The sequence below is a fragment of the Gracilinanus agilis genome, chromosome 3, assembly GCF_016433145.1.
Source record: "Gracilinanus agilis isolate LMUSP501 chromosome 3, AgileGrace, whole genome shotgun sequence".
Classification (NCBI taxonomy): domain Eukaryota; kingdom Metazoa; phylum Chordata; class Mammalia; order Didelphimorphia; family Didelphidae; genus Gracilinanus; species Gracilinanus agilis.
The window spans coordinates 265,808,362-265,823,490 of NC_058132.1; the positions used below are offsets into that span (position 1 = coordinate 265,808,362).

At 39.0% G+C, this 15,129-nt stretch overlaps 1 protein-coding gene across 1 annotated transcript in view; it reads left to right on the plus strand.

Moving 5' to 3' along the window:
• PLA2R1 (phospholipase A2 receptor 1) overlaps nt 1–15,129 on the plus strand; it is a 177,301-nt gene that overhangs the window by 32,897 nt on the left and 129,275 nt on the right. Inside the window, exon 2 of the mRNA XM_044666572.1 lies at nt 12,924–13,307. Within this exon, the coding sequence (XP_044522507.1) occupies nt 12,924–13,307 (384 nt within the window). The remainder of the gene's footprint in view (nt 1–12,923; nt 13,308–15,129) is intronic.

Below are 15,129 nucleotides of genomic sequence, written 5' to 3' on the forward strand. Positions count from 1 at the left end.
TTTATCAATTGACTGAGCAGAATCAGGCCAAAAGGAATAATTGCAAGAAGGACGTACCTTCTAATGAGTTCCTTATTATTTCTCTTGTCCATGTACAGACCTAGCCCAAGCTTTTAAGCAAGAAGAATAAGAAAGAATTACTACGCCATTATTGCTGTCATTTTTCTTCCTAGGAAAGTCAATGAAAAATAGTTATTTCATAGCACTCCAAGATATCCTGTGGCAGGTTCCTTACTACTTATTACACAATCCACTTCAATTTCATGTCCATTGCAAACAGCACCCTTTTTTTGAGGTATTGGAGGGGGCCTGTTTTAAAAACTCATTCTGTATTTGATAATAAAGTGGAGCAAGACATTTGCTCTAGAAAGGACATCCATCTCTACTCAATTTTGAGCTTGTGTTGCAATCAAGAGGTAAACATTAGATAGACAGCCTGCATACTTCATTGGTAGCTATGAAATATCAAGTGAATTCAAGGAAGATCCAAAGCATGTTGGCAGGGGTAAAGGGATTGGGGAGGGAGGGCAGAGTGAGATATCCCTTGTGGTTGACTTGTGGGAAGAGATAGACAAGATTAGATAGGTTATGGAGACAGAACTTAATTAATGAGACTACTTATCCACTTCTGTAATAGAGTAGGGCTGAGGTGACAAATACCCATTTACCAGGTCAGCTTTAAAGAGCCAAATTTCCAGGAATTGTTCAGTTGCCACTTGTTGTGCAGTCATTTCAGTTGTTTTTTTCGTAACTCCATTTGGGGTTTTCTTGACAAAGAGACTAGAATGGTTTGCCATTTCCTTCTTGAGCTCATTTTACAGAAACTGAGGCAAACAATGTTAAGTGACTTGGCCAGGGTCTCACTTGATAGCAGTACAAAGGGACTGAACTAAAGTTCATTTAATAAAGAATGATGCTTTCTTCCCACTTCCTCCTCTTTTGTAAAAATGAAGATTTCAGATCAAGGTCAAATTAATTTTTGGTTGTGTCGACATGGAATCTAGAGTTCCCAAACTTGTAGCTTAGTGAGATATGATGAACCCCAAGTTTAGAAATAGTTTGTAGGTTGGAGACCCCCAAAGCTTGTGCTTGTTCCCTGTTCCCGTGGGAATCCACCCTGAAGGGAATCTCAGGCTAGCAGTTGCAGACTGAATAATGGACCCCAGGGTAAATGCTAAATACCCTTTTGTCCTAGGTAGTCTTGCCCATTGTATCAGAGACCCTGTCCCAGGAAGGCACACCTGGACAGGAACTATCTTTTAGTATCCTTTGGGTAAGTAGCCCCTTTCCCTTACACCCTAGCCTCTAGCTATGATCCCTTTCTCTAGCTTGATTGTATCCTGTCAGTATAATGTCAATCATCTCTCCTGGCCCCTAGATCTTCCCAAAAGGTATATAAGTTCCCCAATTTCCTTCGTCCCTAGAGTGGTCATCTAGCGCGGTGTCACTCCCAGGGGGATCAGGGAGCAGAGCGAAGCAGTGTTCCTTTAGGCTCTGCACAAGGCGCAGCTCTGCATAAGAGGCCAAGTAGCCCTCATCCCCCTTTCCCTTAATTAAAGAGTGGTTTTATGACTATTTAATAGTCCCGCGTTTTTTCTAAGTTAACAGTTGTCTTATATTTCATTTAGCAATTCTGCATCCACCACTTGTGGCAACAGTAGAGACAAATCTAAACTTAAGAGCATTTTTCATAAGTGACCATTAGTTTATAGCATCCTAGACTTAAAGGTAGAAGAGATCTTAGATGTCATCCAGTTTAGTCTCTTCATTTTAAAGACAAAAGAAGGACAGGAAACATAAAGCGAGTTACCCAAAGTCCAAAGTCATGCCGGTGGGGCAGGGATTTGAATGTGGTTCCTCTGCCTCTAAATCCCATGCTCTTTCTACTCAATTACTTTTAGTCAATCAATCTCTTTTCTACTCTAGAACTTGTAATTATGAAGGGAAGTATAATAACATTTTCCTGGAAAGAGCTTTAGTAATTCTGGCAGCACTGCATTAATCAGTTAATCAGTGTTCAAGCAGAACTGATGTCGTTGACGTATATAATCAATCTTGATTCCTTCCACGTTTGATTTTTATTGCTTTTGAAATTTGACAGCTACAAATATCAAGGAATGCTAGTTTATTTTCACATCTTCTCTTGTTACAGTTAACACAGATGGGCACGCATAATACAATAGGACTGTTGATACATGTATTGGATCTCCTTGCAGTCTTTTTGAAGATAATTATAGTGTCTCCTCAGTGAATTTATGGAGATTAATGGTGTTCAAACCAGAGTCTATTATAACTAGATGGGGGAAAGGGACTGTTGTTTTTTTACCTTTTGTGATGGAATAGAATTCCTTTCTTAAGGTGGCATGTTTATTGTTACAAATAAATGCTGAAATTCCTTTCCTCTGATTAATTTTGAGGATTTTTCAAAAGGTGAACTTGAGGCTACAGACATGACAACTTCCTTTTGAACAAAATGCAGTTTATTTTGTGTTTTTTTAATTTTAATTTTGAATATTTTCCCATATTTACATGTTTCATGTTCTTTCCCTCTCCCTCAAGTCCTCTTAGCCCCCCTTAGCCGACGCACAATTCCACTGAGTTTTACATGTATCATTGATCAAGACCTAATTCCATATTATTGATAGTTAGACTAGAGTTATTATTTAGTGTCTTCGTCCTCAATAATATCCCCATCAGCCCATGTGTTCAAGCAGTTGTTTTTCTTCTGTGTTTCTCCTCCCACAGTTCTTCCTCTGAATGTGGTTGGTTTTCTTTCTCATAAGTCCCTCAGCCTTGCTCTGTATTCTTGCATTGCTGCTAGTAGAGAAGTCCGTTATGTTCGATTGTGCCACAGTGTATCAGTCTCAGTGTACAATGTTCTCCTGTATCTGCTCCTTTCACTCTGCATCAATTCCTGGAGGTCATTCCATGAACAAAATGGGATTTAACCAGAACACTATCTTCTTTGGCTAAGCTTGTTAACATCTTACAGTATTACATTTACAGTTTTCAACTTTGGTTGTTTTTTTTAAATGCCATGGCGATGGCTACCTTTACTGTTCTAGTTAATCATCCCACTAAAAGAAATTTGGAAATGTTTCTTGTTATAGAAAGAGCACTGGTTTTAGAATCAGATGTCCTGGGTTATATCTCTTTATAAACTGTGTGACTTTAGGCAAATTTCTGTCCCTGGGTCTGTGTTTCAACATCTGTAAAATGAAAGGACTAGAACAGGATTGCTTTTTAAGTCTCTTTTACCCCTGAAGTTTTAAAGCATCTGGGTCCTGAAGTGTTCCAGATAATACCTACCACAAATGTGGCCACATCAGCATTTCAAATCAAGTAACAGGAACTAGGTAGAGTATCTTCTCCTTAGGAATGGAATACGAGTGACTATAGAAATTGTTTTTCTGTAACTTTTGTTTTCCAACAAAGACTCTGGAAGTTTCAAAAAATTTAAGGTTTCCACCCCAGATTTCAACAGCCTACCATTTGTACTTATCCTACACCTTCATTGGGCAGCTAAGTGGCACAGTGGAAAGATTGTCAAGCCTAGAGCCAGGAAGATCTGCCTTCAAATCCAGCCTCAGACAAGCTGTGTGAACCTGCACTAGTCACTTATTCCTATTTGCCTTAGTTTCCTCATTTATGAAATGAACTGGAGAAGGAAGTGGTAAACCTTGCTAGTATCTCTGCCAAGAAAACCCCAAATGGGGTCATGAAGAGTTGGACACAACTGAAGCATACATCAAATTTCTAGCTATATCACTATATATCACTAAAACTATTTCGAGTTAAATTTTTCCTTTTTATAATATTTTAAATTTGAAAAACATCAATAACCACAAACATTTCCTGTACAGGAAGCACAGAAAAGAAGATTGTGTGACTCCACTTTGTACAGCTTGGGTTCTTTATAGATTTCAGATGTATCATGATAGAACCAATATTGCCCTGTTTGACTATTTCCCCTTCCAAACTTCTTTTGGCTCTCCTCTGTTACTTTTAATGACTCACTGATGTTCTTTTCTTTTTATGGTTGGTATGACTATCACTACTTCCACTGTCCCTAATTCTTCCCTACTACCTCCATACCTCTTTTTTTATTAAATAAACATGTCATGCAAAAAATTCACAAATTGGTCATCTGAAAATGCGTTACATTTTTTTAGCACTAGTCCAGTGGTTCTCAGACTTTTTTTGTTTCAGAATTTCTTTAAACTCTTAAAAATTATTGAAGACCTCAAAGAGCCTTTGGTTATACAAGGCATATCTGGTGATATTTATTGTTTTAGAAAGTAAAACTCCTATTAATATTATTATATCATTATACACACATCATTGTAATAATAAATAAACTAATATTAAATATTTACTAATTCATTATAAATAGCATTATATTAATATAAAAATATACCTATGAAGAATAATTATATTTTTGAAGACCATCAATTTTTGTGAGAGCAGCAATTATTTAAATCTTTTCGCAAATCTCTATAATGCCTGACTTGGTAGAAGACAGATACTCTCATATCTGCTTCATGACTCAGTTTATTTAGATACGTTATTTCAAAGCAGATGAAGAAAATCTGGCCTCATACAGGTATGTAGTCAGAAAAGGAAGAAGTACTTTAATAGACAAATAAAAGTCTTAATATTGTTATGGAAATAATTTGACCTTAAAGAATTCCTGAAAAAGTTTTCAAGATCCCCAGAGGTCTGAGGACTGTACTTTGACCACCAAATCCTTCCTAAGAACTGTTGGAAGCATTTTTTTTATTATCCGTCTTCTGGAATTCTGATTGGTCATTTTTTTCATCAGGATTCATAAGTTTTTCAAAACTGTTTACTCTATAGCAGTGATTCCCAAAGTGGGCGCTACTGCCTCCTGGTGGGTGCTGCAATGATCTAGGAGGGCCGTGATGGCCACAGGTGCATTTATCTTTCCTATTAATTGCTATTAAAATTTTTAAAAAAATTAATTTCCAGGGGGCTAAGTAATATTTTTTTCTGGAAAGGGGGCAGTAGGCCAAAAAAGTTTGGGAACCACTGCTCTGTAGTATTGTAGCCATTATATACATTCTGGTTTTTTTCTCACTTCACTCTGCATTTCTTCATACAAACCCATATTTCTATGAATCTTTCATTCTCATCTCTTACAATGCAATAATAACCCATTGAATTCATATACTGTCATTTATTCAGGCATTTCTCAAAAATAAGTGTTTTAGTGACCAAAAAAGAACAAGAATTTATGAGATGTTATTATTCTGCTTTGTTTTTATCTTTGAAGGTAGTAGATGAGTACCCTAGTCATTTTTAAAGCCTGAAGTCATACTATACATGAAAATTTAGCAGGATTAAGCAAAGGAAGGAACCTTCAAGATAATTTCATTTATGTTTCCCACTTTTTAGAGAAAGAAATTATTGATAAGCCATAAAGGTGCTTAATAACGAATAAATAAATAAATAAATAAGCAAGCAAGTAAGTAAATAAATAGATGAATAAATGAATAAATGAATAAATAAATAAATAAATAATGAATATAAAATACAAGCCCTACGGAGTACTCCAATGGAGAGAAAGTGGTCTTCTGGGGGTGGTTATATAGCTTCCCTGGACAAATAGGTTCCCCTCCTTGAAGGAATTCTGCCAGTTTCACCAACCCTGAAATATGGTGCTTTCCTAGGAAAGATGGGCCTTTCAAAATAAAACAAGTAAACAACCATTTATATATTTTTTAAAATCATGATATATTCATAAGAGCATTATATATTTAACCAGAAGAGACAGGTTTGAATCCCTTTTCTAGTACCTATTAGCTGTGTGACTTTGAGCCAACCTCCAGAGCCTCAGTTTACTCATATATAAAATAAGGATAAAAAGTTGTAGAAGTTTTTCATGAGAAAGTTCCTTGTGAATTTTAAAACATTACATAATTGTCTCATCTTTGCACTCTACTGATCTTAGCACCTCCCTCTTTTGCCCCTTCTCCCAAAAAGTGTCTTTGCTCTGCTACACTGAAAATAGGAGTGAAAGAGTTACTTCATTATTGAGGAAGTACCAAATGAATGATAGATAAAACAACGTTCAGAATTATTTGTGGTGAAAAGTAAACATAATTCTAGGTCAGTCAGGAGACAGTTTAAGAAGTGGTACATATTAAGTGAACCTTAGAATATCATGGAACCTTGAAAAGAAGAAAGGAGAGAAAGGAAATTACTTTTGCCCAAACAGAACCTGGGAGAGTACATTTTAATTCTGAATGACTGTTACTACTTACCAGATATTTTAGATTTCTTCAGGCACATTCTTACATTCAGAACGATACGTTTATTAAAACCATTTACTTTCCTCCCCACCTCTGATATAAATTGTTCTGATAGTTCTGCTAGCTTCACTCTGCATCAATTCCTACAAGTATCTGATCTAAGGTTCTCTGAAAGCACCATAGTATTTTCTTATGGCACAACAGCATTCTATTTCATTCATTTCCCATTGTTTGTTCAGGAATTCTCCAGTGATTGATACTCCTTAGTTTGCAGTTCCAGAAAGTTTTATTCCTTACAACAACCTTATGAGGCAAATATTACTGTCCACATTTTACAGATGAAGAGACTCAGAAAGGTTATGTGACTTGTTCACTGTCCTATAGAAAATGGAAAGACAGAAAGTGGAACACAAATCTTGGTTTAAAGTCCAGGACATTTTCCATTATACTTTGCAGACAATTATATCTCCACCTGTCAATGAAAAAATATTCTTGTTTTATAAACTATCTCTTCTGCCTTTGATCAACATGGAACATTTTACTGTGACTTCACTGAAGTGGGGCACTTCATAAAGAGAGTCCAAACACCAGAAGTTCAAATTAATGGAACTAATATTTAATTATAACTGTATTTACTGGCCAGGGCAGTTTCCTAGTGAAAGCTGCACCGAACTGAAGTTACAATGCAGTTTTTATACGGTGCAAGATACAAAGCAAACAATGTTCATTAATGAGACATAACCTTGATGAAGCAAGCAAACCCTTATCGTCTGGGAGCTCTTTTGGTTAGTAGTGGGGCTTTCCATAGTATCTCTTATCCTGGCTCCTTGAGTAAGGGAGTTACTTTCTCATGGATCCTGAGTGTGTTGTTTTGGTTCTGAGCTGACTGACCTTCACAGGAAAGCTCATTTCTGATTTCTACTTTCCCCAGGGAAAAACAGGTTTTCTGGTCAATGACTTAGTTTACCTCACTTCAATCCCTCCTTTTCTTGTGTGTGAGTCAAACCCTTGTCTCAGTTTTGGTGATCATGGGAGGGTAGTGAGACTGCATCCTGTATCACCCCAGAATGGTTGGCATAGAAACAGCAGGCTTCTCCCAATGCCTTGCAGGAGGTCCAGCCCCCTTCTATTTGGAAGTGCCATCTCAGCCAGGGAGGACAATGAATTTTCTAAGAATTAACAGAGGTTTCTAACTCACCCAGGTCTAGATCAATTTGCTATGAACGCTGGAAATGTTGAATGCCTTGAGCCGGGGCAGTAGGGCCTAGGGCTGCACTACTTCCCACCCCCAGCCCTGCCAAGATCTGGATAAGAATGGGTGCTCTATGACTGAACAAGAGCAGGGAGGTGTTTGTCAGCGTGTTTTCCCTGTCCTTGGGAAAAGGCAAAGTGCAAACCAGGTATCTGGAGGGACTTTCCAACTCCAGGCCTCTGGGGGATCAGCGTGAGAGGCTATAATAATACTAAAACAGTGGGGGGGGGGGCAAGAAACAGAAGGCTGAGGTTTGCCTCAGAAGTCACAAACAGGTGCCATTACCCTGCAAGTCCCCAAGGGTGAAGATTGGCTCCTGTCCCTTTTTAATTGGGTTTTGGCCTCAGGGACTGGGATGAAGTCAATACCCAGAGTGTCAGGAAGGTGGGAAGCACTCACAGATCCCCGGGTCCCAAAACCAATGTAATAAGGAGGTTGAGAGTTCAGAGGCAGCAGTCAGATGTTGTCTGGGGGGAGAGGGGAAGCTGGAGAGCCTATTGAGAAGGGATCGCTCTCCCTGGTCAGAGTTTCTCTGTGAATTCGTTCAGGTGCCCAGGAACAGGGACTGCGGGGGGTAGGAACAGTCAGTTTGGGCCCAGCAACGATGTCTCTGTGTGGCCCCACAGGTGAGGGTGGCAATTTCTTTGCCACTGATTTCTTCCGGTGAAGTATAGCCAGAGATACCTGGGCCACCGACCAACCTACATCGGCTAGGCTTCTTGCTGGCGTTTTGGCATTCTTGAGGCCTGTGCTGAGGGCAGAGGGCAGGGGCGGGATGAGGTGGGGGAGTGAGCGGGTGATTGTGAGCACAGGACCAAGGGGAGAGGCGGGGGCAAAGCTGCGGCTGTGTGAGGGAAGTCCTGAAGTGCCCATTCTCTGCTGCATGACCTGAGGCTTATCTGGTACCATGGGCAGAGGGTCTCCTGTCCCCAGGCTGTATAGTGCCAGCCATGCTGCAGTTGACCCTGCTGATAAACAAGCATATAAATGAACTTTAACCAACATCAATTCCCCCTCTACTAGTAGCGGAGTCAAACCTTTGACTCGGTGTCAGGAAAGGGTATATCGTGGAAGCAAAGAAATTTTCCAGTTTATAGTTTGCCTAAAAAACTTATACACTATGGGGGTACAACGTCCGTCCTATGTCGTCCTCCCCTTCCTCTAGATATCTAAGGGAACAAGGGCGATGGTTTCTGTCTTCTGTAGCTTCTTCATAGCTGATAAGGGGCACAGAATCCCTGAGAGGAGGAGGGACGGGCTGTGGGCACAGGGGCCTGTCGGCAGCAAATGCCTCATTCCTGAAGGCTGGGAGACCTGAAGGGTCGGACCAGCCACTGTTTCCCATGACTGGCCAACAAGTCTCAAGGGGGGAGCGTCAGTCTCTAAGGCAGAAATATAGAAAGCAGGACTGGGGCAGAAACTGGAGCACCAGATATAAACAGAGAAAATTAGTACAATAGAAATTGATATTAAACATTAACATTAACATCTTAGTCAACAGACTTCATCTGCAGAAAACATCCTCTGACAGGAATTGATCCTTTTAGGAAATTTGATTCTGGAGTTGTTTGCAGAGTTGACACGTGATCTTTCTGTTAAAGAATATTCGTTTGCAAAGCCCACATTTACATAGCAGCTATAACCACCTGAGTAACAATATGTTAAAGATGAATTTCTTTTCCCCAGATCCTGGAAATCCAGAAAGCTTTGGGTTTTTTTTTCCAAACTCAAAATCCAAACTTCAATCATGGTAAATCAAAGCTGCACATACAAGTCATTTAAAAATAACTCTACCAAGTTCCCAAAGTATGTTCCCTAACAATTTCATAATTTTCAATTTTTAACCTAATAGGTTGTTTGGGGAAATGGGAACTTTTATTTTTATTCAATTTGCATTATGTGCTGATTATGGGAACTTGTCAAAAAAGAGAAGGAAGACAGGGAAAACACTTCCTCACAGGCCAAAGCCTTCACTGGCTCATGTCACCATTGTGTCACTCAAGGATTAGCAGCCTAGATGGTCAGAAAAGGTCCAGTCCAAGTTGAGCCCTGGATTAACTAACCATAGGACATTCTCTGTCTTTTGTGTACTTCATCACCATTGGATCCCAGAAGCCTTCTTTTTCCTTAAGAGACAAGTCTTACCCATTACAGCTCAGAGAAATTCTGCTTATCAGCATTCTAGAAACAAATTTCCATATCCTCAAACAAAGGCTGATCACTCGATTATTCTTATATATTTTGGCAATAAGGAACAGGAATACTGAATTGAGTAGCTCCATAGTAAATAGAAATCAGGGCTGTATCATCTCCTGGACCTAGGCCTAAGACAAGGCCAAATAGGAATCTCTTCAGGGTAACCTTCCAGAGAAATTCTAGAATCATTTGTGATTTTCCAAAACCACATTCATCAATTTTAGAAATATCCCTAGGTCAAAGATCCAATTATAAGAGCAGCACATCTATCTGTTCTGTTTCACCCCACCCCCACCCCCTTTCCCTTTCTCTTCACAAATCTGCATAAACCAGCCTTGGACCAGCTGATAAAATAATTCTCTCCTAATAGTCTCCATTAGGTGTTCAGTTAAGTCACTAATCTGTGCTCAGAATTTGGGCAAAACTTTTAGTGACTCCAGTCCCATTGATGTCTGGATAGAGCACTTTCACCCACTCCTACTACATTTTGAATACTAGCAGAGAGACAGAGACAGGCTTAGACCTGGCTAAGGGAAAAGGAAAAAAAGGATGTGGCAGCTGCCATGGACAATACTCTTTGGAGAAAAGGTTTTAATGGGGTAGAAGGGCTGGACCCTCCCAAGTTCTTCAGCCTGGGATTTCTTGCAGAAAGATTCTATCAAGCTCTAGACAACTTATCCTTTACTTTTTCTGTATCCTGTGACCCTGTGACAATCTGCTAAAGCCTATGGGCCCTTTCTCAGAATAATGTTTTTTAAATAATTGAAGGAAATTTCAGATTGAAGTTAGTGAAAATAAAGATAAAAGTTTTTTGCCCTTCCAAGTTTATGAAGCCATTGAAAGCTAGCTATCCTTAGGAGTCCATGGACTCCAGGTGAATAACCTCTGAATTTAAGGGAACTCCTTTGTGAGGAAATTCATCTTGCATTGTAGTTCAGCACCTTACCTGTAATTTGTAGCCTCAGGGAGCTACCAAGAACATGAGAGGTTACACAGGGTCTCATAGCCAGTATTTGTCAGAAGTGGTATTTGAACCCAAATCTTCCTGGCTCTAAGATCACTTCTTCCACTACACCACACTGTCTTTTATGACTTGGTATGATAAAAACATATTCATCACCTGTTGATTCATTTACTGGCAATAAGCCTCTTGAAACACAGAAGGAGGATCCTTTTTGTTCAGTCCTGTCTGACTCTTAATGACCTCAGTTGCAGTTTTTTTGGCAGAAGTACTATAGGGATTTGCCATTTCCTCCTCCAGCTCATTTTACAGATGAGGAATCTGAGGCAAACAGAATTGAATGACTTGCCCAGGAGCCCACAGCTAGTAAGTATATGAGGCCAAATTCAAACTTCGAAAAAATGAATCTTCCTGACTCTCAACCCAGCATTTTATACATAGCGTCACCAAGATACCCAGGGGGATCCTTAGACAACGTATATTTTGATGAAGGACCCATGTTCAAAGTCTTTCTAGCTTGGAAAGACCTGCCAGAGCGTATGGTCCATTGCTTTAGCCTTTGACATGACATTATATATATATAAAAAAAACACTGATAGACTACAGGGGGTAGAACTTTCCAGCATTAGAAATATGTAAGTTATCTTCCTCTTTTCTTTGCAAATGTGGGGAACTTTGGATTATAACATTGCCTATATAATCAGGCTCCATTAATGTGTTAGTTTGTTGAACTGCTTTTCTTCCCCTTAATATAAAAAAAAATTATTCTTTGTTATAAGAAGTGGCTCCCTGGGTAGGGGAGGGGAAGGGATATATTGAAAATGAAGGTGTAGAAATAAAAGGTAGCAATATACATATTTTTTAAATGTGTATTTATCAAAATAAATTTCCTGTGTTTTCTTCCTTTCACCCCTATTATTGTATATGAAATATCTATATGCCTACCTTGCCTATTCCTAGACCCAGTTCAGGTCAGGTCGTATTTCATACATACATAGGCAGGTAGTTGGCATTGCTTCCAGAGGAGTACAATAGTAGTGTTATAGTGAATGGACAGAGGAGCATAGTCAATAGTCAGTAAAGCTTCTACCATGAGCGAGGCACGGTGATAAACACTGGGGATTCAAAGAAAAAAAGATGGCAACTGTCCTCAAGAAGCTTCCAAGTTTACAAAATGGGTGAAGATAATACACGAATGGAAACTGAAAAGAGCTGGGGAGGCAGGGTAACTAGAGGGTACATGGCTGGTGGTATTATGTTTACTCTGAATTAGCTGGAAAGTTCTATGGCCTCTAGAAGGGAAGACTTTAGGAAGAGTATTGCTCTACCTGACATTTCTTCAGTTGGAGGGAGAACCAGATGAGGGTACTGAGAAAGTATTGAGTATCTGAGCTGGATCACTCTCCATGATGATGAGATTTCAATGATGAGCTTATCCTGGGGGAGGCATGATGCTCTTGGAGTTGAAACCAAGCAGAGCAGAATGAAGAGTTAATTAGTCTGAGCCTTCTATAAAGGAAGGCTTTGGGAGAAGTTTATTACTCTGCTCTCCAGATGCATAGGATCAGGCAAAGGGATGGAGGGGATTGGAAGCTAAGTGGCAAGTAACAGGTAAGTATTAGAGATTTAAGTAACCAGGGAGTCAGCATTAGGCAGCAGAGAATGGGCAGAAACCTAAGGAGGCATGAGCTCTGGTTTCATACGGCAGAGACCCCACCATGGAGGGCTAGAATTCAGAGGCTGAACTCTAGTCCCTGGTAGTATTAACAAGAACATGGCAGGTGCCCAGTCTTGGAGCACAGGATACCAAGGTAGTGATTTTGGGCAGAGGGATCAAGACAGGGACCCAGTTATTTGTCTCAGGATGTAATTAATAAATGTGAATTGATTGGAATAAGGGAACAAGACATTGCTTAGTTATAAGGTGCAAGGTCATCATCCTGTTACTAGTATCAGTATAAAGTCAGAGGGAAGACAGCATTGAGGTTAACTTGATATTTAGGCAATGCATTATATTTCTAGAGGTCCTTGTATATCCCCTGCTTAGGGACCGCATTGGTCTTGGATAAGGATTATCTACTCCCAGCCTCTCAAACTAAAATTAAGTAGTTATGGTTGTCACTATGAGAACAGGAGAGCTATTGATCAGGAAGTTAAGTGGTTATTGCAAAGAGAAACAAGTATTTACTTCTAGTTTGTTATATATGAAGTGTCTGACAGGAGATATTCCATTTTCTTTCAGGCAAAGGAATATTCATTATCCAAAATGAAGATCGTAAGACATGCATCAAAGCAAATAAATTTGGATTGAACTTGGAGGACTGCAACCAACCAACTACATCTATGTTATGGAAATGGGTTTCCAAACATCATCTGTATAACATAGGCACCAGCACTTGCCTGGGATTGAACCTCAGTATCCCTGAGCAGCCATTAGGACTGTTCGAGTGTGATTCTACTCATTTTCCCATGTGGTGGCGTTGTAACAGAAAGAAGATAATTGGTCCATATCAATATATGCTAGAGGTAAAGAACAGCAAACTGGTGGTGGCTACAAGACAATCTTTCCAGAAGTGGACAGCATATATGTCAGGGAGTGATGATATCTGTGAGCATCCTTTTCAAGGTAAAACTAGGAACCTAATATATCTTTCATATGTACTATTATAAAATTGCCCTGCATGTTATGTGTTCCTCTGTATTGTACAAAATGAGATGCTCATTTCGATAAGCTCCTATGAATATTGGAGAACTTCTGTCTACTTTCTTTTTATAAATGTTATTTTATTTTCAGTTCAAATTTTCTTGCTGTCTCCTCCCTCCACCCCTATAAATTGACAAGGCAAGAGAATAGAACCTATTATGAAATATATATATAGTCAAGCAAAACAAATTTACACATTGGCCTTGATAACTATTTTTCAATTGTATATTTATTTACTTTAAAGGGGTCTTTATTTTTAAGACCTTTTTTAAAAATAATTTTTCTTTATTTTATTCCAATAATTTATACATAACTTTTCCAAAGTTACATAATTCATATTGTCTCTTTCCCCCTCTTTCCAACCCCCTCCAAGAGTTGACAAGCAATTCCACTGGGTTATACATGTATTATCACTCAAAACCTATTTCCATATTATTCATTATTGTAAGAGAATAATCATAAAACCAAACCACCAAATAGTATGCCCAAATAAACAAATAATAAATCATATGGTTTTTTTTCTGCATTTCTACTCCAAGAGTTCTTTCTCTAGATGTGGATAGCATTTTTTTTCATAAGTCTCTCAGAATCGTGCTGGATCATTGTATAGTTGTTAGTAGCCAAGTCTGTCACATTTGATCATCCCCCAATGTTTTGGTTACTGTGTACAATGTTCTCATGTTTCTGCTTATTTCACTCTATATCAGTTCATGTAGATCTTACCAGTTTTTTCTAAAATCATCTGGTTCATCATTCCTTATAACATAATAGTATTCCATCACCATCATATACCACAATTTGTTCAGCTATTCCCAAACTGAGGGACATTCCTTTAGTTTCCAATTGCAGAGAGGTCTTTAAAAGCAACATGGAGCTGCAGAAAGAGTTCTGGGATGATTATCAGAAGACTTGAGTTCCCATCCCTTGCCTTTTCCTTCCTGTATGACCTTGTGTCACACAATCTCACTCGGCCTCAATCAGCCTTAATTTCTTCTTTTTTAAAATGAGGGAGCTGGATTAAATGGCCTTTAAGTGTGTGTTTATGATTCCATGAGTATTAGAATCATTTTGTCAAATTCTAGTGGCTGAATTCAAATTTGAAGGCTAATTTATAGTACATCCTTGAATAAGGGAGTCTATGATCTCCCTAATATGGGAAACCCCTGATCAGTACAGATTGCAGCCCATCCTTTCTTTTCCAAACTATCTGACTCTTGTCTATATCTTCCCATAGTTCATCCACAAAGAAGCTACCCAATAGACTAGAGGCCTGCCTCTAGCTCTATTTTAACATTTTCACTACAATTTCTAAGTACTGATTGGTGGTGGTGGTGGGGGATTCTTGGTTATCAAAGAAGAAATAAATAGTACAGAAGAGAGGGAAAGGAAAGAAATTTGCTTTGACAAAAGTGACTTGTTTCTAGTTTTAGGAGCTTTGAGTAGGTTTCCCATTTTTCCCCCAAGCTTAGTATTGAAACTGTCTCTTAGGTTTGGTGGCATAGCCAAAGGCAACTTGCTCCCAGCCTGGCTAATGCCCACTTGCTATGCTAGTTAAATAAGCACAAATGAATTTTATATCCTCATACTTGCCACCAAATGTCCATTGTGTGCCTTTGTTATGTGACTTTTCCAATAAGTATTCCTCAGTTTTGACAGCTTAGCCTTAAGGTCTGGGTAGAGTTGTCAGGGAGTTCAGAAGGACTGAGGCTCTGGGATAACATCCAAAGACAGTTTCTTATCTCCG